Raw genomic sequence first — 22,198 nt, 5'->3', positions numbered from 1 at the left:
GTGATGGCCAACAACCTAGATAGCTTTAAAAGAGGATTAGATAAATTCATGGAGGAGGAGGGGACCATGGGAGATTCTGACTAAATATCAGGAAGGACTTTCTGACAGTAAGAGCGGTTCATCAGAGGAACAGTCTCCCATGAGACATGGTGGACTCTCCTTCCTTGGAGGTTTTTAAGCAAAGGTTGGGTGGCCATCTGCCATGGATTATTGAGCTGTGGTTCCTGCCTTAGAGGGGGTTGGACTAGATGACCCTTGGGGACCCCTTCCAACTCTATGATTCTATATCAGTAAGAATGTGGGCTGGCTGACTGGCAGAATCCGAGACCAAGGAGAAGAGTTGGTGGAAGAAGAGTGGAAGAAATTTAAAGTTTATCTTCAGAAATATTGTAAAATTAAGGAATGTTAGAAAGATGTTGGGGGGGGGGAAGTATATGCTTTTAGCAGAAAGGATATAAAGGATTAAGTAAAAATGTATTGGTGAAAGGGAGAAGGTAAAATTATAATATGTTAAGATAAATTATTAGGATAAAAACAAAGTTGGAAGGATTTGCTGGAATATTTAATTGAATTAGAATACAAAAATGGGAGGCGTGAGGAAGTCAAGGAAATAAGTGAATGTAAATAAGTGAGTTAAAGGTTTGACTTGTTTTTTTTATTTCTTTTTATTTCTTTTTTTTTTGAGGATATGTATTGTTTTTCCTTTTTCTTCTTTGATTGTCCTCTTTTCTTTTTCTTTTTGTAACCTTTAAAATCTTAATAAAAATGTAATAAAAATAAAAAAAAAGAAGGTGGGCTGGCGTTGTCAGGCCATGAATGCTTCCAGGAGGGGGTGCAATTGACTGTTCCAGAATCCAGATTAGAGATACCTTGTGTTTGTTTGGGGGGGGGGGGGATAATGGGACCGAGCAAACAAACACCTGGGAGAAGAATGGGATGGAATAAGGGAAATCTACTAGTCCCTGGTGATTTGGAGGCAAGAAAAGAAGCAAGGAAACCCATCTGTCAGCAGTAGAGAGATGGGGAGGCTGAGCCCAAGCTTTGAGTTTCACATGTGCTCTCTTCCCTCTTCCTTCCCCACAGAGAATGATAAAAGGATCAGCCTGCCCCAGGTCCCAGTACAGTAAGTATGAATCCTTCTAACCTATGGTTTTCTATGCCTGTTGTCTTTGTCCAAAGAGTTTTCTTGGCAGGGATACTGGAGTGGCTTGCTGGTTCCTGCTCCAGGTGGCTCACGTTCGGTCAAAACTCTCCACCATGAGCTGTCCATCTAGGGTGGCCCTGCACAGTGTAGCTCATAGCTTCTCTGAGTTATTCAAGCCCCTTCACCATGGCAAGGCAGTGATCACCACAGATGGTGACAGCAGTCACGAAATTAAAAGATTGCTTCTTGGGAGAAAAGCAATGACAAACCTAGATAGCATCTTATAAAGCAGAGACATCACCTTGCCAACAAAGGCCGTATAGTTCAAGCTACGGTTTTCCCAGTAGTGATGTATGGAAGTGAGAGCTGGACCATCAAGAAGGCTGATCGCCGAAGAACTGATGCTTTTGAATTCTGGTGCTGGAGGAGACTCTTGAGAGTCCCATGGACTGCAAGAAGCTCAAACCGATCCATTCTGAAGGAAATCAGCCCTGAGTGCTCACTGGAAGGACAGATCCTGAAGCTGAGGCTCCAAGACTTTGGCCACCTCATGAGAAGAGAAGACTCCCTGGAAAAGACCCTGATGTTGGGAAAGATGGAGGGCACAAAGAGAAGGGGACGACAGAGGAGGAGATGGTGGGACAGTGTTCTTGAAGCTACCAGCATGAGTTTGACCAAACTGCGGGAGGCAGTGGAAGACAGGAGTGCCTGGCCTGCTCTGGTCCAGGGGGTCACGAAGAGTCGGACACGCCTAAACGACTAAACAACAACCTATGGTTACCAGATTTCTTTCAAACCGGGGACACTTTCTTTTTCTCTTTTCTTTTTCTTTTTTTGAATTACATGCTTTATTATTTTAGGAAAGGAAGTTCTTGACCTTTTTTTTGGTGGGGGGGAGTTCTCGAACGTGCACCTTGACACCAGGCAGGCGGAGAAACCCATCTGTTTGTTGTTGTTGTTTAGTCATTCAGCTCCGAGGGCCTTCTCCCTGTGAGAAGTGAGGTTCCAGGGAACCAGGCAGAGGGCCTTCTCGGTGGTGGCACCTGCCCTGTGGAACACCCTCCCACCAGATGTCAAGGCAATAAACAACTATTTTACTTTTAAAAGTTTAGGGAAGCTTTTAATGTTTAGGGAAGCTTTTAATGTCTGGCGCTGTATTGTTTTTAATATTTTGTTGGAAGCCACCCAGTGTGGGTGGGGAAACCCAGCCAGATGGGCAGGGTATAAATAATAAATTATTATTATTATTATTATTATTATTATTATTATTATTATTATTCACCGGAGACTCTTTCTGCCCTCAGGCACATAGAGGAGAGGAGGTCCACGCTGAGAGAGAGCTTCAGTGGGGGTGAGTTGAATCCTGTCTTCCTACCGTCCGATCCATGAGGACTGGCTTTCTTCAGGAAAAAATAAAACGAATTGCAAGTCGAGCCAGAGAGAGCTTCAGCAGCTTCGATCCATCTGGAGGAGCACTTCTTCAGAGAGTCGGTGGAATTATGGAAGCACCCTTCCCTAGAGGGTCCCCCCCCCCCAAATCCTGTTGTCCTTCTTCCACCTCTGACCCAATAGGTTGCACAGGTTTACAAAGCATAATGAATTCTTGCCAGATCTTGTTTGGCCAGAGGCAATAACAAGGGCAGAAAAACCCATGTACACATCAGAGTTGATGCCTCTCTCTCTCACCTCCTTCAACTTTTTTGTTTTGTTTTTCTATTTCTATGCCGCTTTTTATTCAAATAAATCCCAAAATGGCTTACAAACAAAAGTTAAAAAATAACACAACCCTTTTTGGTGTGTTCTTGAGGGGCAGGTGGTTGTGGGGATGCCCTCATCTTTCCGTCCTGCCTCTAGTTTTATATCAACATGTAATTAAAATACACAGTGGAATAATATTCAAACCATCCACGATTAAAACCCGCCCCCATTAAAACAACATAACAATTAAAATGGGCTGCTTTGTTCCAGATTCTGATATTTATGCCGAAATTCCAGACGAAGCATCCCGGCCGAAATCTGGAGGTAGGTACAACTTCTGGACTACTTGCGAATTAATTCTGCCCTCTTAGGAATGAATTGAGGTACAGGAGAAGTTGATTGGCTCCGGCATCCATTCCAGGGGTGGCTAAGGGGGTGCCCTCCAGATGTTTGAGGACTGCATCTCCTATTGCACCTGTCCATTGGCCAGGCCAGCTGCTTTGACTGATGGGAGAAGGAGTTTGACAGGATAGAGAGGGCAGCACGTTGGCGACCCCTGATCTCTACCTATGTGGTTCACAAGAAGAGGCCGTATCACAATATAAGATGCAAAGCTTTCAATGAATTTTAGTGGCTTCTCACAGGAACAATTTCTATACCGTGGAGACTGGATAGGGCAGGGGCACTCCCAGTAGGAAATTTCCATTGCTAGGATGCAGGTGTCGCTGTGGATTAAACCACAGAGCCTAGGACTTGCCAATCAGAAGGTCGGTGGTTTGAATCCCCATGATGGAGTGAGCTCCCGTAGCTCTGTCTCAGCTCCTGCCAACCTAGCAGTTCGAAAGCATGTCAAAGTGCAAGTAGATAAATAGGTACCGCTCCAGCAGGAAGGTAAACAGCATTTCCGTGCGCTGCTCTGGTTCTCCAGAAGTGGCTTAGTCATGCTGGCCACATGACCCAGAAGCTGTACACTGGCTCCCTCGGACAATAAAGCGAGATGAGTGCCGCAACCCCAGAGTCGGCCATGACTGGACCTAATGGTCAGGGGTCCCTTTACCTTTAGGCTAAATGCAGAAAGCCATGCAATATTTTTTAAAGCAAAAACTTAGTGCAGAGTCTACTTCAGAGCTCAAAGAAACCAGGATTTTCAGGTTGCTGAGTTCTGAGTCCACTATGGCTACACAGAAACACACATCTGGCAACTGGAGCTAAACATGTCTTTATGTATTTCTTCATTACAATTACATTCCACCCCCCCAAAAAAAAAGATTTAAGTTGTGGCATATTTGGTTCTCCCTCTCCTCATTTAACCTCCACAACAACCCTGTGAGGTAGGTTAGGCTGAGACACAGTGACTGGACCAAGGTCACACAGCGAGCTTCATGGCTAAGTGTGGATTTGAACCCTGGTCTCCCAAGTCCTCGTTTGACACTTTTACTATTACCACACCAGGCCACACTGACACACAGGGGAGATGGCAGTAATGGCCGTTTGCACTACATATTGGCCGTTTGCAATGACCCTGTTGTAGGATGTGAAACACAAGAGCAGTCAAGTACAACATTCCTAGAGTGAACATGTTTACACATGGGAAGGAATGTTTGTCCAGCCAGCAGGTAAACTTCCTGTTTCCTTCTGGGCTGGGACAGACTTCCTCTGCATGTGACTAGAGGTGGGCGTGGCCTCACCTGTGCAGGTAACGACAAAAGCACAGGGCAGGGCAGCCATCATCTCTTTCTTTTTGACTACAAGAATCGAAGAAGCAACATCTGCTTAGCCAAAGGTGCTCTTTTGGCCTCCAGCCAAAGGGACTGTCTCCTTATGGGATAGTTTCCAGGTGTATGTTACTTTTCTAAGCTAAGTCTGCCTTCTGGGATCCGATTGTGAACAGAATGTGAGTAAACTCTTTTTATACTTTTATAGAGGACTGTGTCATGTCTTATCTTTTATGAGGGAATAAGGGGGAGATGCCAGAACAGTTATTATAGAGGCTTTAGCGAGCCTGAGCAAACGCATCCGCTGTGAGTTATAAAAGGGGAATGTTACTCTGCTAAAATTGTGAACTTGTTAACACAAGTTGGAAAGGCTATAATAGAACAATACATCCTCTCCTGCATCCCTGAACATTCCCACACCTGCGAGGTTGGCCAGTATGATTATCGCCAAATTGCAAGTGGGCAGTTAAGATTTTGAAAGAGAGTGATTTGCATAAGCCCAACCTAGTGAGTTTGTGGCATTGCAGAGCTGAGATCTGAGTAGAGCATTTTTTCTGCAGCAGAAGCTTGGCCCTTTAACCACTGCACACTGCCACCAATCTACCGCCTATGCCCCCTATTGGACTGGCAGTTGCTGGCAGGCAAAACAGTCTCTCCCCCCACCCTTTCTGGTCTATACTGATGGAAGTTGTGCTTTTCTCTTTGTTTAAAACTGGTGTGTTGTTGACGCTTTCTCTTGCACAGCTCAACAGTTCGTGATCTCCCGGGAAGATGTTGTTCTGGGCCGGATTCTCGGAGAGGGTTTCTTTGGCGAGGTCTACGAGGGCATTTACACCAACAAGGTGAGCCATCATACGAGTTGGAAGGGACCACAAGGGTCATCTAGTCCAACCCCCTGCAATGTAACAATCCTTTGCCCAAGGTGGGATTCGAACCCACAACCTTGGGACTAAGAGTCTCATGCTCTACCTAGTCAACTATCCCAGGACTTTGAGAGCAGCAGGCTGCTATACAATATACCATCACTGGTAAGCCTGTGAATTTGGCTTGCCAGGCCTTCTTGGGCAAACCATGTCCAATTCTAAATCACCTGACATCATTTGAAATCAGGTGCAGAGATCTCTTAATCTTCAATCTTCGCAGCCAATGCCACAGCGCTAAGACTGGAGACGGCGCTGTGACACTTAGAGCTAAGATCAAGAGGTGAGACTCTGCCTGCTCTCTAGCCGTAAACTGAAGAGCAGGAAGCCTTTTTCCATGCGTCCAATCTTAGCGCTGTGGAACTGCAGCACTGATTTCAGAGATAATCCTGCGTTTGTGCCTTTTACTATCCAAGAGCAAGTAAGGGCATGTCTCCGATCAGCGCTAAGACGGGAGGCAAGCCTCTGCCTCCTGAAACCACCTGATGTCAGAATTAGAAAGGCAATTGAAAGGTGGGTGTTCCTGCCCACCTTTAAAAATAGGGATTACTCCCCAAAAAATGTTTGCATTGTGAGGAAAGCTCCCCTGCTATGCCTATGGGCAATGGCAGGCTCAGTGGAACTTCCATGTTCAGGGGGAGTCTATCTCTTAATATTGGGTTGCGAGGAGGCACTGTTTATTCCCTGTCCTGCTTGTGGGCTTCCTACAAGCATTTGTCTCGGCACTGTGGAAATCCAGAATGCTGTGTTAGATGGGTCTTTGCTTTGACCCAGGAGGTATCTTCTTATATGTGCAGAGATCTCCCCCCCCCCCCCCGCAAGGATGGGCATTCTTGGTTCCCAGCTCCCATGCATTTGACTGGATTTAAGTCAGCCAGCAAACCCTGCCGTCTGCCCTGCTTAGCTTCAGCCGAGCTTTGAGTCTTCCTCTTGTTCCAGAGCGGAGAGCGGGTCAGCGTGGCCGTCAAGACCTGCAAGAAGGACTGTACAGCTGAGAACAAGGAGAAGTTCATGAGCGAAGCAGGTACGAAGGCAGGCAGGCACTGGCGCACTAGGGACAGGAGGAAGGTGTACAGAGGAGGGTGACCAAGATTAAGGGTTTGGGGAGCCAAGCCATATGAGGAATGGTTGAAGGATATGGGGGCATTTAGCTTGGATAAGAGTCCAGTATACCTGAAGGAGCATCTCCACCCCCATCGTTCTGCCCGGACACTGAGGTCCAGCGCCAAGGGCCTTCTGGCGGTTCCCTCGCTGTGAGAAGCCAAGTTACAGGGAACCAGGCAGAGGGCCTTCTCGGTGGTGGCGCCCGCCCTGTGGAAACCCTCCCACCAGATGTCAAAGAGAAAAATAACTACCAAACTTTCAAAAGACATCTGAAGGCAGTGCTGTTTAGGGAAGCTTTTAATGTTTAATAGGTTATTGTATTTTAGTTTTTTGTTGGAAGCCGCCCAGAGTGGCTGGGGAAACCCAGCCAGATGGGCGGGGTATAAATAAGAAATAATAATAATAATAATAATAATAATAATAATAATAATAATTATTATTATTATTATTATTATTATTGAGAGCCTGCTCCAAATATCACATAAGATGGAGCAAGCTTGTTCTCTGCAGCTCGAGCAAATTCAACTAGCAAGAAAAGAGATTCCTAAATATCAGGAATAACTTTCTGACGGTGAGAGCTGTTTGACAGTGGAAGGGCTCCCACGGAAAGTGGTGGGCTCCAAGGGTCATCTAGTCCAACCCCCTGCAATGTAGGAATGTCAACTGAAGCATCCATGACAGGTGGCCCTCCAACCTCTGCTTAAAAACCTTCAAGGAAGGTTGATAGAAAGGAGTGGGTGGGTGGAGAAACTAGCCCACTGTAAATAGCCCCCCACTCCAAGGATTGCCTAGAAGGGAATGTGGGCCTCACTCAGGCTGAAAAGCCCCCTCCCCCATATAGGGAGAGGTGATCCTTTGGGTACCCTGCCCTTAAGTCAGTCGGGGTTTCTTTCTGATGGAGTGAGCATGACGTTAAGTGCGCCTTCAATGCATCCGCAGTGCTGATGAAGAAAATGGACCACCCCCACATTGTGAAGCTCATTGGCATCACCGAGGAGGAGCCCACCTGGATTGTGATGGAGCTCTACCCCTACGGAGAGGTGAGAGGCACGGAGCCGAGAGCTGAGGAGGTGTGACCCACCCAGGAAGTGGGGCATTGTTGAAAGTGCAGTAGCAGGGATCATTCAGTTTGTAACTCAAGGGTTAACTCTGTTACCCGTAAGTGAGCTGGCCGAGAGGGGTGAGAGGGTTGCTGAGCATCAGAGAAAGTCGCATGACATTTGGTGAGGCAGCATGTGCTCTGATGGGCTGTCTAGCTATGAGGGAGCTTTCTCTTTGGATCTACTTTGGATCTACTTTGAAGGTGACCCGGAAACTACAACTAATCCAGAATGCGGCAGCAAGACTGGTGACTGGGAGCGGCCACCGAGACCACATAACACCAGTCTTGAAAGACCTACATTGGCTCCCAGTACTTTTCCGAGCACAATTCAAAGTGTTGGTACTTGAAAGCCCTAAATGGCCTCGGCCCAGTAGACCCGAAGGAGCGTCTCCACCCCCATCATCCAGCCCGGACACTGAGGTCCAGCTCCTAGGGCCTTCTGGCGGTTCCCTCATTGCGAGAAGTGAGGTTACAGGGAACCAGGCAGAGGGCCTTCTCGGTGGTGGCACCCGCCCTGTGGAACTCCCTCCCAGCAGATGTCAAGGAAATAAACAACTATCTGACTTATAGGAGACACCTGAAGGCACCTCTGTTTAGGGAAGTTTTTTATGTTTGTTTTATCGTGTTTTTAATATTCTGTTGGGAGCCACTCAGAGTGGCTGCGGAAACCCATCCAGATGGGTGGGGTATAAATTTATTATTATTATTATTATTACAGTAGTACCTCCGTTTACGTAACCCTCTGGTTACGTAAACTTCGGGATGCGAAAGCAGCAAACCCGGAAGTATTTTTCCAGGTTTTGCTGCATGTGCAGAAGCATGCCTCTGGTAGTGAAAACTTCGGGATCCAGCCGGACCTCCGGAACGGATCCCGCCCGCAATCGGAGGTACCATTGTATTATTATTATTATTATTATTATTATTATTATTATTATTATTATTATCATCATTCTTTTATTTAGTTGAATCTAGCCCTGTTCTCGACAAGCCCTGCCCCTAAACAGGCAAAATCCCCTTTGTTTCTTTCTCCTCAAGTTACCTGCAGTTCTGTTTCAGTTCTTCAGTAAAGTTTATTGTCTCCCTGGACTATTGAAGTGATGGGGAAGGGGGATTGAGGGAGGGGGCTCTCCGAGGGAAGAACATTTTGAAAGTGACTCTTCTCTGCCTCACCCTTCCTTCTCCCCGCTGCAGCTGGGGCGCTACCTGGAGCAGAACAAGGCATCGCTGAAGGTGCAGACCCTTATCCTCTACACCTTGCAGCTCGGCAAAGCCATGGCCTATTTGGAAGCCATCAACTGTGTGCACAGGTACGAGAAGGGCACTTCACCCCCACCCCACCCCACCCCACGGAGACAGCCCCACAAGTGCAGCAGGAGGGTGGCATGTATCAGAGACACGTTTTCGCAATGCCAAACTTGCGCACCTGGGCTTCTCTGCAAACAGCCACCCATCATCTCTGAGAAATCGAGAAAGCCCAGACTTCTTATTGGTGCCAGATGGACCCTACCTGTGTTCCTCTGTGAGGCAAGGATGCAGAGCAGCCCTGGGTGCCGGAAAAGGCATCTCAGATGGTTCCGTAGTTAGAGAAGGAATGTGGGGGATAAATCAAGAAAATGAATTGGAGACAACTCCCAGTGGAATTGCTAGCAGAGCCTGATTTGCAGGGTGGGTGGGTCTAGAGTGGATTTGATGACATAAACTCCAGTGGGGAGAGCATTGGGGTCATGTGCAAGGAGCTATGCACATGCACAGGTGCGCTGCTCAGGATGGAAGTCTCTCTCCCAGGACCTCCAGACGTGCACCACAGAGAGGTCACTTGCATCTTCTTCTTGTTTAGCAATCACCGGTAGCTGAGTAAGATTGTCTTCCAAAACAGGGTTTTAGCAGTGGGTCCATGAGTGACTGTGGAGGCCAATTCTGGATCCACACACCCTTCCACAGTGGGGACATTGGATTCCGGGCGGGAGTTGATCACAGTGAGGGTTTGCCAAGCGTGCCTTCCTCTTAGCACATTTCTCCCTTGCGTCCTGAGTTCGAGTGTCTTCAAAGCCCAGGACACCTTTGGTAAAGGCTGTTCTCCAACTGGAGCACTCGTAGGCCAGTGTTTCCCAGTTGTTGGTGTTTATACTACATTTTTAAAGATTTGCCTTGAGACAGTCTTTAAACCTCTTTTTGTTGACCACCAGCATTACGCTTTCCATTTTTAAGTTAGGAATAGAGTAGCTGCTTTGGAAGACGATCATCAGGCATCTGCACAACATGACCAGTCCAACGAAGTTAAAGACACTGGTGATCTTTGCTTCTTCCAGTACACTGGCATTAGTTCACCTGTCTTCCCAAGTAATGTGTAAGATTTTTTGGAGACAATGGCTTGACTTCACCCCCAAAGGCACACTCTTCTGTTGTCTCCTGAGACAGACAAATGCCAACAACAACAACATTTGTAATCTCACTTTTCCTCCAAGGACCTTTTTAAATAAAATTAAAATTTATAAATGCGATAAGCATATAGACACTTAAAACTTGAAGATAAACTACCACAGAGAGCTGACCCAGAGTTACCCCTGGAACCGAGTTTGGGGATTTTCTTAACAAACTAGTTTGGGTCGCGAGATTGTCTGCGCCTACAGATCTGTGCACAGAATCTGGCGACCATCTGGGTCGTCTTTGGATCTTTGCCTAACAGGAGAAGGTCGATTTTTTGCTTTTCCGGGAGGTCAGCGAGCCTCACCAGCAGGGGATCAATGGTCTCACTACGTGCCTCTTCATAAAAGAGACATCTAAAGAACAAGTGCTCTGGGCTTCCTATCTCCCCCAATGAACAGGCGCAAAGTCTCTGGGCGTATCAGACCTTTTTAAAGGCTCCTTCCAGGACTGGCGAGGGCAGAGCCGAGCTTCTGGCGAGTGTAAAGGCCCTTCTTGCATTTTTGGATGCAAGAAAGAAGAAATATGCTGCCGGTGCAGCTATATATCTCTCGATTTCGCCAATTTTATAGGCTGGGCACCTTGAGCAGGGACTCAAACCCTGTTCTCCCAAGTCCTAGTCCAGCGCTCTAACCACTATGCTGGCTGTCTTATCGGTGAGCGATAGATGACCTGGGGGTCCCACCATGGCATGTGTACTCAGGCACTTCTGATCCACACCCCCACCCATGATACCTATTGCCCCCCTCCACATCCCAGAAAAGGAGTGGCCAATCTCACTTTGTCACCTGCAGGGACATTGCTGTCCGGAATGTACTGGTGGCTTCTCACGAGTGCGTCAAACTGGGAGATTTTGGACTCTCCAGATATATTGAGGATGACGAGTATTACAAAGGTAAGGAGGGGGGGTTGGGGGTGTCCCAGAGCTCCAGGCTGAATGGTTACATTTTCTGAGAACCCTCCGGAAAAACAATCTCTCAAAGGACCTGTTGATGGCATTTTACCATTGTACTGTTGAGAGTGTATTAACTTATGGTCTCTGTGTGTGGTTTGGGAGCTGAATGGTCAGGGGAAAAACATTGCTGTCCAGGGTTGTAAAGACTGCGGAGAGAATAATTGGGTGCACTCTCCCTACCTTGGATCAAATCTATGCTTCCAGGTGCCATAAGAAAGCTGCAGAGATAGCGCAGGATAGTGCGCACCCCGGCAATGATCTCTTTCAGCTTCTGCCTTCTGGAAGAAGGTCCAGGGTTATAAAGACTAGGACTAGCCGCCTGAGAAACAGTTCCTATCTAAATGCAGTTACAGATAGGTAGCCGTGTTGGTCTGCCATAGTCAAAACAAAATAAAAAAATTCCTTCCAGTAGCACCTTAAAGACCAACTAAGTTAGTTCTAGGTATGAGCTTTTGTGTGCATGCACACTTCTTCAGATACCAAATGCAATTTGGGTTTGAAATGCAATCTAAATGCAATTTGGGTTTTAAACGCAGCATAAGGTAGTCTCTGTGGGAGTATATTGTATTTAATTATGGGGGATCAGAGTTTTTAGGGGGTTAACCAGGTTGGGATAGCTGGGATGGCAGGCTTGTTGGTTTTTGAATGTCTGATGTAGATTTTTTCAATTTCATTGTTCTGTATGGGACAATGCCGATAAAGATATTGTATCGTATCATATGAATGGATGAGCGCAAGTCAAATGTGAGTGTATTGTACTACCCCAAAAAAGTCTCAAAACAATTTGCAGTATATATACAATGCCATTGAATATGACTAAAACAGCGCAGCCGTACCTTGGTTTTTGAATTTGCAAACTGGAACACTCACTTCCGGGTTTGCAACGTTCGGGAGCCGATTTGTTCAACAACTTAGGCATTCGACTACCAAGGTGCGACTGTATGCAATATTCCCCTTGAACGCAGTGTAAGGTAGTCTCTTGTATTTAATTATGGGGGATCAGAGTTTAACCAGGCTGGGATAGCAGGCTTGTTGGGTTTTGAATGTCTGATGTAGATTTTTTCAATTTTCTTGTTCTGTATGGGACAATGATGATAAAGATTATCGTATCATATGTTGCATACATGTAATTAAAGTCCACCTGGCCACTGCTTTGTGTTTGCTGCACAAGCTGAATTTGACCCTCGCTGGTGCATCGAAAAGATGCCCAATTCAAGTGCCCAACATCTTAAGTGCAAAGGATTAGTGCAGTAACACAGGAAGCTGCCACATAATTATGTACATCTTAGCACAATGTTTTCTGCGCTCCCTGGCAGTGGCTCTCCAGAGATTCAGGCAGGTGACAATCACAGCCCCACCTGAAGATGTCATTGGGATTGACGCTGAGACCATCTGAAGGCAAATCTGATGTTCTGCCGCTGAGCCACCAAAAATATTGGGTAACCAGACTGGAAAAGGCCTCCACCCAAGGCCTTGGGATGTCCCTGCCAGCTGGAAGAGGCAGTTCTTCGTGAGGCCAGCTCCTCTGGGCATGTCAACGCTACAGGACAGCACAGCTGTGGCCTGCAACCGGGTTAAAAAATGTGGGGTGCAGTTTGTTTATTTGAAAAATGCTTGCTTCCCGTGTGAAGGTTTGGGGACCAGTCTTCAGCATCTCTAGTTAAATGGGTAGGAAGTCCCAGGACCAGAAAGGGTCCCCAAACAACCATTGCTCGTATACACAGGTATTCGGTGGTGGGTATTTGGGGATGCAGGTGGTGCTGTGGGTTAAACCACAGAGCCTAGGACTTGCCCATCAGAAGGTCAGCGGTTCAAATCCCCACAATGGGGTGAGCTCCCATTGCTCAGTCCCAGCTCCTGCCAACCTAGCAGTTCGCAAGCATGTCAAAGTGCAAGTAGATAAATAGGTACCGCTCCAGCAGGAAGGTAAACAGCATTTCCGTGCGCTGCTCTGGTTCACCAGAAGTGGCTTAGTCATGCTGGCCACATGACCCGGAAGCTGTACGCCGGCTCCCTCGGCCAGTAAAGCGAGATGAGTGCCGCAACCCCAGAGTCGGTCACAACTGGACCTAACGGTCAGGGGTCCCTTTACCTCTACCTTTATTCATACACTTGGCCTGAAGCGAGACCTCTAGAACCCAGAACAACAGCGGGCTGGAGGACTTCCACACTGCAAAACCATTTGATTTGGGGAGGGCATGCAAAACGTCTGAGGTCCAATTCCTGACATCTCCAGATAGGACTGTGGAAGGTTCCCTGCCTGATACGCTTTAGGGCTGCTGCCAGTCAGAGTTGCCAGTGCTAAGCTACATGGACCAATGCTGGAGTCAGCACAAGGCAGCTGCCCATGCTTCTATATTTGGGGGGCCACATGGAGATGGTTGGAGGCAGATCTTCCTTAGAGATGGCTCTCCTACCCTCGTTTCTGAACTCCCAAAGGCTTACAACAACTGGCAATGCTGTGCCAAACAATAAAAATGTGTTTTTAAAAGATTGAAAATGCAGCAGTCAAAAATAAAGCGAATGCAGAAGCCTCCGCTCAGTCGTAACCTTGCTGGCTTGCCTGTGCTTTGGGAATAACTGGCTCTGATCTCTCTCTGCTCCCCACCTCGCCTTTCTCAACCCAGCCTCCGTGACTCGCCTGCCCATCAAGTGGATGGCCCCGGAGTCCATCAACTTCCGCCGATTCACCTCTGCCAGCGACGTGTGGATGTTCGGTGAGTCGCTGCTGGGAGACGACAAGAACTCTGGCCAGTATAAGTTTCAATAGTGGGAGTGGTCCCCACTCGCAAATCAATAGTCAATTGTAACAAAAACTAATCCGTTCAAAAGTATGTATTCTGACAAGGATTACAAACTCAAATAGAGATTACAAACTCAAACTCATAAGGGTATGTGTAACACAATAATTTGTCACAGTATTAGAGATTGTGAGTAGAGATAAGTTCATGTTAGTCCATAGTCAGAGAGAAACGTAGAAAATAACAGGATATATTTATACGAGTTCTTCAAACTTACATGACCCCTTAAAAATTAGGTAAGGAACCAAATGTTGCATAATACTGTTTTATACTTTATGATAATTTAGAATTTAAATGTATTTTCATGTAATATTTGATACTTCCAGTTGATGAAGGTGAATACATCGAAACAGGGCCCTGTCCTGGTTTCTGATCCATAACTGACTTCTGACTTCTGCTCAGTGATTGAAACAAAGACCTTCACGTCAAATCTGACTAAGGACTAACATGAACTTATCTCTACTCATGAGTTTGTAATCCTTGTCTTAATACATACTTTTGAATGGATTAGTTTTTGTTACAATTGACTATTGATTTGCGAGTGGGGACCACTCCCACTATTGAAACTTACATTGGCTAGAGTTCTTGGTGTGCTTTTTTCTTGGTATATTTATATATTTAATAACAGGAACTCCAACTTATTTAATGCTTGGAGACGGCGGCGGCAGGATCCGTGCCTGCGGGCTCCGCCTCCATCAGAGGCTGGAAACGGAGGGAACCACATGCAACACACTTAGGAATTGCAAGGGGTATTTGAAGGCAGGGGTTGCCGACGTGGTGCCCTCCAGATGTGGGGGCGGGGCCTATGACTCCCCTTCTCCCTGCCCATTGACCATGCCATGTGAGGCTGGTGACAGCTCCAGTCGAAAGCTCCTAGAAGCCACCCCATTGGCTGCCCTCGTTTCAAAGGTAGCCAAGGTGGATGAACCTGCTGGGTGTTAGGCTTGCAAGTGGATGATGCGGTGGATTCCTTCAATAAATAAATTATAATAATGCTGCACATCATTGTGATGTTTGAGACAGCTTTAGAACTGCAGTGGCTGATGGGAAGCCCACAAAAAGTGGCACCCACATAGCGGGCAACGTTTCCCTTTTTTAAAGGGAAATTCCCTTATTCCGAATAGGATTCCTCGCAAGAAAAGGGAAAAGCTGACAGCTGTGACTCACATGTGTCACACACAGGAGGAATAAGGATATAGTTTGAATGCTTCAGCTATGGGTTTGTAAATCATTTGGTGTGTCAAGGCGAATAGATGTTATTCATATTGCAGTTGTTATTTTGAACGGAATGCAATTCAGACGAATGAGATTTTGGGATGCAGAAACCAAGTAAATAATCAAACCATCAATTCTAGCAATGATATAATTTGGCATTTGAATGACTGGGATTAGTAATTGTATTATAATTTGGCATTGTTATAGTGTGAGGCTACCAATCGATTATTGTAATTGAAAACTGATAAAAATTATTGCCCAAAAAACCCCCCCAGAAGTGGCATCCACAGGACTATAAATCACACAGGCTTATATAGAGGGATTTCTCCAATTTAGTTTTACACGTGCGTAGAAATTATGTCACATTCTCAGAGGACAAGCACGTCTCCGGTATCGGAGCTGGATGCCAGATCCTGTGGGGGGAACAGGTCACCTCCTCTCTTACCAGGCTAGCTCAAGGCCATGTTTTGCAGAAATATTCCCCACACATTCTTAATACAGTCTGTGTATGCAGATTCTCCCACCAGTATATAATAATAATAATAATAATAATAATAATAATAATAATAATAATAATAATAATATTTATTTATTTATTTATACATACATACATACATACATACATACTCCGCCCATCTGGCTGGGCTTCCCCAGCCACTCTGGGCAGCTTCCAAAAAAATATTAAAATACAGTAACGCATCCAACATTAAAGCTTCCCGAAACAGGGCTGCCTTCAGATGTCTTCTAAAAGTCTGGTAGTTGTTGTTCTCTTTGACATCTGGTGGGAGGGTGTTCCACAAGGAGGGCGCCACTACCAAGAAGGCCCTCTGCCTGGTTCCCTGTAACTTGGCTTCTCGCAGTGAGGGTATCTCTTCACACTCTTTTTCTTTCTTTTTTTTGTAAATCTCTTCACATTTAGATTAGCCTTCAAACTTCATTCCCAATGCAGCGGAGGTGCTGCTGCGCTGCCATGAACCAAGCGCACCCACCATCCCCATAACTTGATTGACTGCCCTCCCCCAATTCCTCCAAAGAAAATCTCCTGGGTTGCAACACAGAAATGACAGGCCTAAAAATAAACAACCAATAACAAATACATTAATCGTCCCCAAAGGCACATCAAATGGCCATGGATCAGCCATTACTTAAAAGTGTAGCAAGCTGATGCTGTTGGCAAAACCCCAGGAGCATTATAAAGGCTACCCACAGGTGCAATGAATCACATCGATTTTCAGGACATTTATCCAAAATCCAGAATCTAGCAATGAGAATACAAACAGTAGCCATCTTGTCAGAAAACGTAAATAAAACAATTGAAATCTAATTCAGTATTCAACCCCCTTCCCCCCAGGTGCAGAGATTTAAATAGGTAAATCAGCTTGGTTTCTTGCTGGTGCAGTTTCATGTCTCCCACCAATTCCTGCATCTCTCTCCCACGCTCTTTTCTCTTCCTGATTTCTCCACCTCAGCCGTCTGCATGTGGGAAATCCTCAGCTACGGGAAGCAGCCCTTCTTCTGGCTGGAGAACAAGGATGTGATCGCGGTGCTTGAGAAAGGCGACCGCCTGCCCAAGCCCGACGCCTGCCCCCCCATCCTCTACGCTCTGATGACCCGCTGCTGGGATTATGACCCCAGCGACAGGCCCAAGTTCAAAGAGCTGGTCTGCAGCTTGAGGTGAGTAGGAGGGTAGCCTGTGGTTAACAGATTTTTTTCAGTGAATCCGGGGACATTTTTATTTTTATTTTTTGAAGCTGAGTAGCAACAGGGATGCGGGTGGCGCTGTGGGTTAAACCACAGAGCCTAGGACCTGCCGATCAGAAGGTCGGCGGTTCGAATCCCCGCCACGGGGTGAGCTCCCGTTTCTCGGTCCCCGCTCCTGCCAACCTAGCAGTTCGAAAGCATGTCAAAGTGCAAGTAGATAAATAGGTACTGCTCCGGCGGGAAGGTAAATGGTGTTTTCATGCGCTGCCACATGACCCGGAAGCTGTACGCCGGCTCCCTCGGCCCATAAAGCAAGATTGGCGCCACAACCCCAGAGTCGGTCATGACTGGACCTAATGGTCAGGGGTCCCTTTACCTTTACCTTTACCTTAGCAACAGGGAGTCAGTAGTGGGGATGGTGAGGCAAAAGACCCTGGGCCCAAGCACACATGCATATTGTATATAGGTGCAAAGCCCTTCTTTCGCACCCTGTGAAACATAAATGCGCAGAGGTTTTTTAAACTGGGTAACGGCGCACCGTGCACCCACAACTCCCGAGCCTCCCCCCTGATCTCCTGCCCGTTTCCCCCTTTGTTTTGACTGAAGGGCTTTGCACTTTGCCTGACAGAGAAACCGCTCACGTTGCACGCATCCTGGGCAATCCCCGCCCACCCGCAACTCCTGAGCCTCCCTCGATCTGTCAAAACAAAGGGGGAAGGGGGCAGGAGATCTGTACCACCAGACATCCCCAGTTCCCTTCCGGCAGTGGCGGTAGCAGCGAGCAGCTCCCGAAGCCAGCCAGAGCCAACTGCGCTACCAGGCTGGCTCTGGGCTGCTGAGGCTGCCGCTGCCACATTTCCTGGGGACAGATTTGCAAATCTGGGGACATTCCAGGGATGGAATTTGTCCAGGGACAGATTTGCAAATCCGAGGACTTTGCAAATCTGTCCCTGGACAAATTCCATCCCTGGAATGTCCCCAGATTTGCAAACCGGGTACGTCTGGTAACCTTAGGTTAGCCCTCACCGCCTCTGTTGAGACTCCCTGGCCGTACAAATCTGAAATCTGCACTAGGGAAAGCAACATTCTGCAAGCTGAATAAATCACATAAGCAAAGTTGCAGAATTCCCTTGGTTCCGCAGGCTCCATTCCACAATGCAAGTGGTTTCTCATAGCATAATTCATTTTCTGAACACTGGAGTAAACTAAGCTTAAGACACACTGAAATCAATGAACACGACTAGGTTATGTCCATTCATTTCAGTGGGCCTACTCTGAGTCTACCTGAATTGAATACCGTCCATTGTTTGGTTAGAGAACTGCCTTACAGGATTTGGATAAGTGCGAATTTCAAATGATGGCAGTGTTTCTGTTCGCGCGTTGATTTGAGAAGTGCAAGAGTAAAAGGCAAACAAAACCCAATTCCTCCCCCATTCCTGTTAAACGAAATGAATGACTCTCTTCCCTCTTTTGATTGCAGTGACGTTTACCAGATGGAGAAAGAGATTGCACGGGAGCAAGAGAGGAACAACCGCCACCGGCCCCCCAAAATCATGGAGCCCCCCTCTTCGCAGGAGCCCCCTCCAAAGGTGAGAAAAGTTCATATGCACAGAAACAGGCTCCAAGCACAGGCCACTCTGTTGCCATTGGGTTCCGTCAGATTCTTCCATGGGAAAAGTTCTTCCAAGTGGAACACTGTTGCAGGAATTTATGTATAGGTGGGGGGGGGTTGCCCCTCCAGCAGATATCATGCACATGCAGCCCCACTACCAAAACCAGCACAATCACTTTTGTGACTTGTCCCCACAAAACACTTCATCACAGTTTCTTCCTATCTATTCAAAGGGCCTCTGCTGCACAATACCAAATGTAAGAATTCACTGATAAATGTATCTCTGTACTGGCTCACTGGGAAAACTTCAGAAATTCCTATAGACATGTGAGCTCAGCTACTCAGCAGCCCCTCTGCCTGAGGGATAATTCCTGGCATCCTGAGACCTGAGGGCCAGACAGGTAGCCAGTCCAGAAATAACAACCCCAGATGAAGACAAAAGGGTGGGATGAACTTGGCTGGGAAACAGGGAAATGTAAAGATTTCTTTTGTTGCACTTGATGGGTGTTTGGTGGAGGGCAAGGGGAACCATGGGGCAGGGTCCAGGATGCTCAGATTCCTGCCACCAGACCTCCCCTTTCATGATGTACCCATGATGTATGAGTGATATAGTTTGGGGGGGTGTAACATGGGCATTAGCAGCTAATAAAAGTTTGAGTTCTCTTTTGTTCGGGGCTTCCATCTTGTTCCACCTGGTGGCAGGTGGGACTTCTGTCGCGACAGTCTTCAATAAAGACCAGGCCTCCTGGCTGCTGTTTTGCTCTGGTCTTCCTGGCTGGGGTCTTTGTTTTTTGTCCAAGGGAGCCCTGGGATTTCTCCGTTAACAAGAGAAAAAGTCATAGGCCTTGGGCACCTCTCCAGAGTTTTCACTGGATCTAATTTACTCATTCTTTTTTCTTCATTTGCTTAATTGAACTTCTGACATTTGTGGGGTTCCTCGGGATTCATAGAATTGCAGATTTGGAAGGGACATCCAGCCTAACCCCCTTGAAACCACCGCAGGGTTTTTGTAAAAGCAAATATTTATTTATCTGAAACTCATATAAACTGCTTCATGTTTTTTAAACAAATTTTGTAAGAGGTGTACAACTTAAAAAAAAGCAATATAATAAAGACCAGAATAAAACAAAAAACCAGGAGGGCACTAGGAAGATGGTCACTTTTGGCTCTTGATTTTGGCCTTAACTTTGGGGCACCGGTTGGCCGCTGTGAGAACAGGACACTGGATTTGGTGGGCCACTGGCCTGATCCTGCAGACCGGGCATCCCCAGCCTTCAGCCCTCCAGATGTTTTGGACTACAATTCCCATCATCCCTGACCACTGGTCCTGTTAGCTAGGGATCATAGAAAGTGTCCTTTCCTACTGCATCACGGTGTGGTACGCTGGTTTGACATCATCTGATAGGAAGTGCCTACAGAGGGTGGTGAATACAGCACAAGATATTATAGGCTGTCCCGTGAATCCACTGGATGAAATAGCGGAAGAACGTTGCCTCAGGAGAGTGAGGAAAATTCTTAGGGATGATTCACACCCTGGCCGGCACTTTCTTGATCTCCTGCCCTCGGGCAAAAAATATAGAAGCATGATTAGTCGCACCAACAGGGTAAAGAACAGCTTCTATCCGTGGGCTGTTAGGCTGCTGAATGAAAAGATAACAACAGGGCAACTGACTTTCGGGTTTGGTGGGTGTGCGTCAGTAAACGAGGGGAATTAAGACTAAGAGAGCTGAGTGGGGGGTGCTGGTGTAATCTCACTGTATACAAGTTGTACAAGTGACAATAAAGTATTTCGATTCAATTTCAATTTATATTTATATATTGGGTGTCTGTTTTTTTTAATGGGTGAAAGAGCCAAATCCATGCTTTGTTTCCCAATATTTCTTTGACGCTCACCAAGCCTCCCTTCTTCTCCGCAGCCAAGCAGACCAAAGTACAAGCCGCCCCCCCAGACCAACCTGTTGGCCCCAAAACTGCAATTCCAGGTAAGACCAGGAACTTCTCGTTTGTCTCGCCAGACTCCTGTTGACTGTTGCATTTTTGTTCCTGCCGAGCCAAAGATGAGTGCTTTTCCTGCTGAATTTGTAGCAGCTGCTTGATGCTTGTCAGGAGTTCCTGCAGCTGCCGGAACAAGACTTCTGATCTTTCTGTTTATCGCTTCGAATTCCTTCCCAGAATCTGGTTTTAAACCCTTGCGCTTGCAGCCGAACAAAATGCTGCCAGTGCCAGCCTGCCAGCCAGCCAGCCATGCCCATCTCCTAGAGCAGGCATAGGCAAACTTGGCCCTCCAGATGTTTTATAATAATAATAATAATAAAATAATAAAATTTTATTTATATCCCGCCCTCCCCAGCCGAAGCCGGGTTCAGAGCGGCTAACAACAGTAAAATAATACAGCATTCTAAGATCAATTCATTATAAAATCCCTTCAAATCAAATTGATGGCAACTATTTTTGGGACTACAACTCCCATCATCCCTAGCTAACAGGACCAGTGGTCAGGGATGATGGGAATTGTAGTCTCAAAACATCTGGAGGGCCGAGTTTGCCTATGCCTGTCCTAGAGACTGTTCCATTCCTCTCCCCAACGGATGGACTTTTCAACACCAAATACCCATATACACCCCCTGCCTCCCCCTTGCCTTTTAACAGCCCGCTAGGGAATCTCACTGCCTCCAAGGGGGCAACCCCACCAGCTTTGGGAACCGCTGCTCTAAGTCTGTGGGGCACATCTAGCCTTGGACATCCAGTGGGCAGATTGGCAAACTGAACTGGCTGCTCGTTTTTGGAGCAAAATAGCAACCATTTGCATCGTCAGCCACCGCTCACATCAAGCTGGTTTCTGGTGCCCCTTTTGGAACGGGATTTCCAAAATTTCTGGTCTGAAAATCCTGAGGGAATGCCCACTACTTCCCCTTTCCCAGATGTAAGATGTGTAGGAATAACGGAGGACGACGGGAGGTTGGATGCAAGTGAGTTGTACGTGAGGAAGCTGGCAAGCCTGCTCCAAGCAGGCAGCCGACTAGCTGTGCAGTAAGGTAAAGGTAAAGGGACCCCTGACTATTAGGTCCAGTCGTGGCCGACTCTGGGGTTGTGGCACTCATCTCGCTTTACTGGCTGAGGGAGCTGGTGTACAGCTTCCGGGTCATGTGGCCAGCATGACTAAGCCGCTTCTGGCGAACCAGAGCAGCGCACCGAAATGCCGTTTACCTTCCCGCCGGAGCGGTAACTATTTATCTACTTGCACTTTGACGTGCTTCCGAACTGCTAGGTTGGCAGGAGCTGGGGCCAAGCAACGGGAGCTCACCCCGTCGCGGGGATTCGAACCGCCGACCTTCTGATTGGCAAGCCCTAGGCTCTGTGGTTTAACCCACAGCGCCACCAGCGTCCCTCTTAGCTGTGCAGAGGCGCACAGCTGTGAAACTGCTCTGAACATGACGAATCTCCATCTAAGCACATTTCCAGCGCTGTCAAATACACGTCTCAGCAGGGGTTTCCCTAAAATGTTTTCCCCAATACTTGATTACGTCTGCGTCCCCGCTCACGCTCCAGCCAAGCTAGTAACCAAATCTGTGAGGGGACAAACGGTCAGGGGGAAAACCTTGTTTGCTAGCCAAGAGGCCACAAGTTCATAGAGCGTGGACGCAAGGCTCCTTGGCACGCTGTGGCATGCCGGGTGCGAGGTGTGCCTCAGCACAAGCGGAGCGTCACTCCCACAAGATGGCATGGCTGCCCCCGTCGCAAACAGACGGTCTCTTTCTCCTTCCTCTGCCTGTTGTTTTTCTCTCCGTGCCAAAGTCTCCTGAGCCT

General features: G+C 47.2%; 1 protein-coding gene and 1 long non-coding RNA gene across 9 annotated transcripts in view; one reads left to right on the top strand and one right to left on the bottom strand.

The window, feature by feature from the left end:
* LOC310842150 overlaps positions 1 to 22,198 on the bottom strand; it is a 237,583-nt gene that overhangs the window by 18,106 nt on the left and 197,279 nt on the right. The window contains exon 3 of one of the 2 annotated variants that reach the window (XR_014562933.1): positions 3,190 to 3,906. The exons of the other annotated variant lie outside the window; for it this stretch is intronic. This is a non-coding gene — a long non-coding RNA (uncharacterized lncRNA). Of the gene's footprint in view, positions 1 to 3,189; positions 3,907 to 22,198 lie in introns of those variants that run through there. 2 annotated transcript variants of the gene reach the window in all.
* PTK2B (protein tyrosine kinase 2 beta) overlaps positions 1 to 22,198 on the top strand; it is a 127,477-nt gene that overhangs the window by 83,120 nt on the left and 22,159 nt on the right. For all 7 annotated transcript variants that reach the window (XM_083733117.1, XM_083733119.1, XM_083733116.1 and 4 more), the window contains exons 13-24: positions 1,084 to 1,123; positions 2,449 to 2,495; positions 3,113 to 3,166; positions 5,302 to 5,399; positions 6,417 to 6,501; positions 7,521 to 7,621; positions 8,875 to 8,990; positions 10,902 to 11,002; positions 13,690 to 13,779; positions 16,548 to 16,752; positions 18,260 to 18,368; positions 20,308 to 20,373. In XM_083733117.1, coding sequence (XP_083589243.1) covers positions 1,084 to 1,123; positions 2,449 to 2,495; positions 3,113 to 3,166; positions 5,302 to 5,399; positions 6,417 to 6,501; positions 7,521 to 7,621; positions 8,875 to 8,990; positions 10,902 to 11,002; positions 13,690 to 13,779; positions 16,548 to 16,752; positions 18,260 to 18,368; positions 20,308 to 20,373 — 1,112 coding nt within the window. The remainder of the gene's footprint in view (positions 1 to 1,083; positions 1,124 to 2,448; positions 2,496 to 3,112; positions 3,167 to 5,301; positions 5,400 to 6,416; positions 6,502 to 7,520; positions 7,622 to 8,874; positions 8,991 to 10,901; positions 11,003 to 13,689; positions 13,780 to 16,547; positions 16,753 to 18,259; positions 18,369 to 20,307; positions 20,374 to 22,198) is intronic.

The sequence above is a fragment of the Podarcis gaigeae genome, assembly GCF_964106915.1.
Source record: "Podarcis gaigeae genome assembly, chromosome: 3".
NCBI lineage: Eukaryota > Metazoa > Chordata > Lepidosauria > Squamata > Lacertidae > Podarcis > Podarcis gaigeae.
The sequence above is the reverse complement of the archived record's forward strand: the minus strand, read 5'-3'. Positions and strand labels throughout refer to the sequence as shown.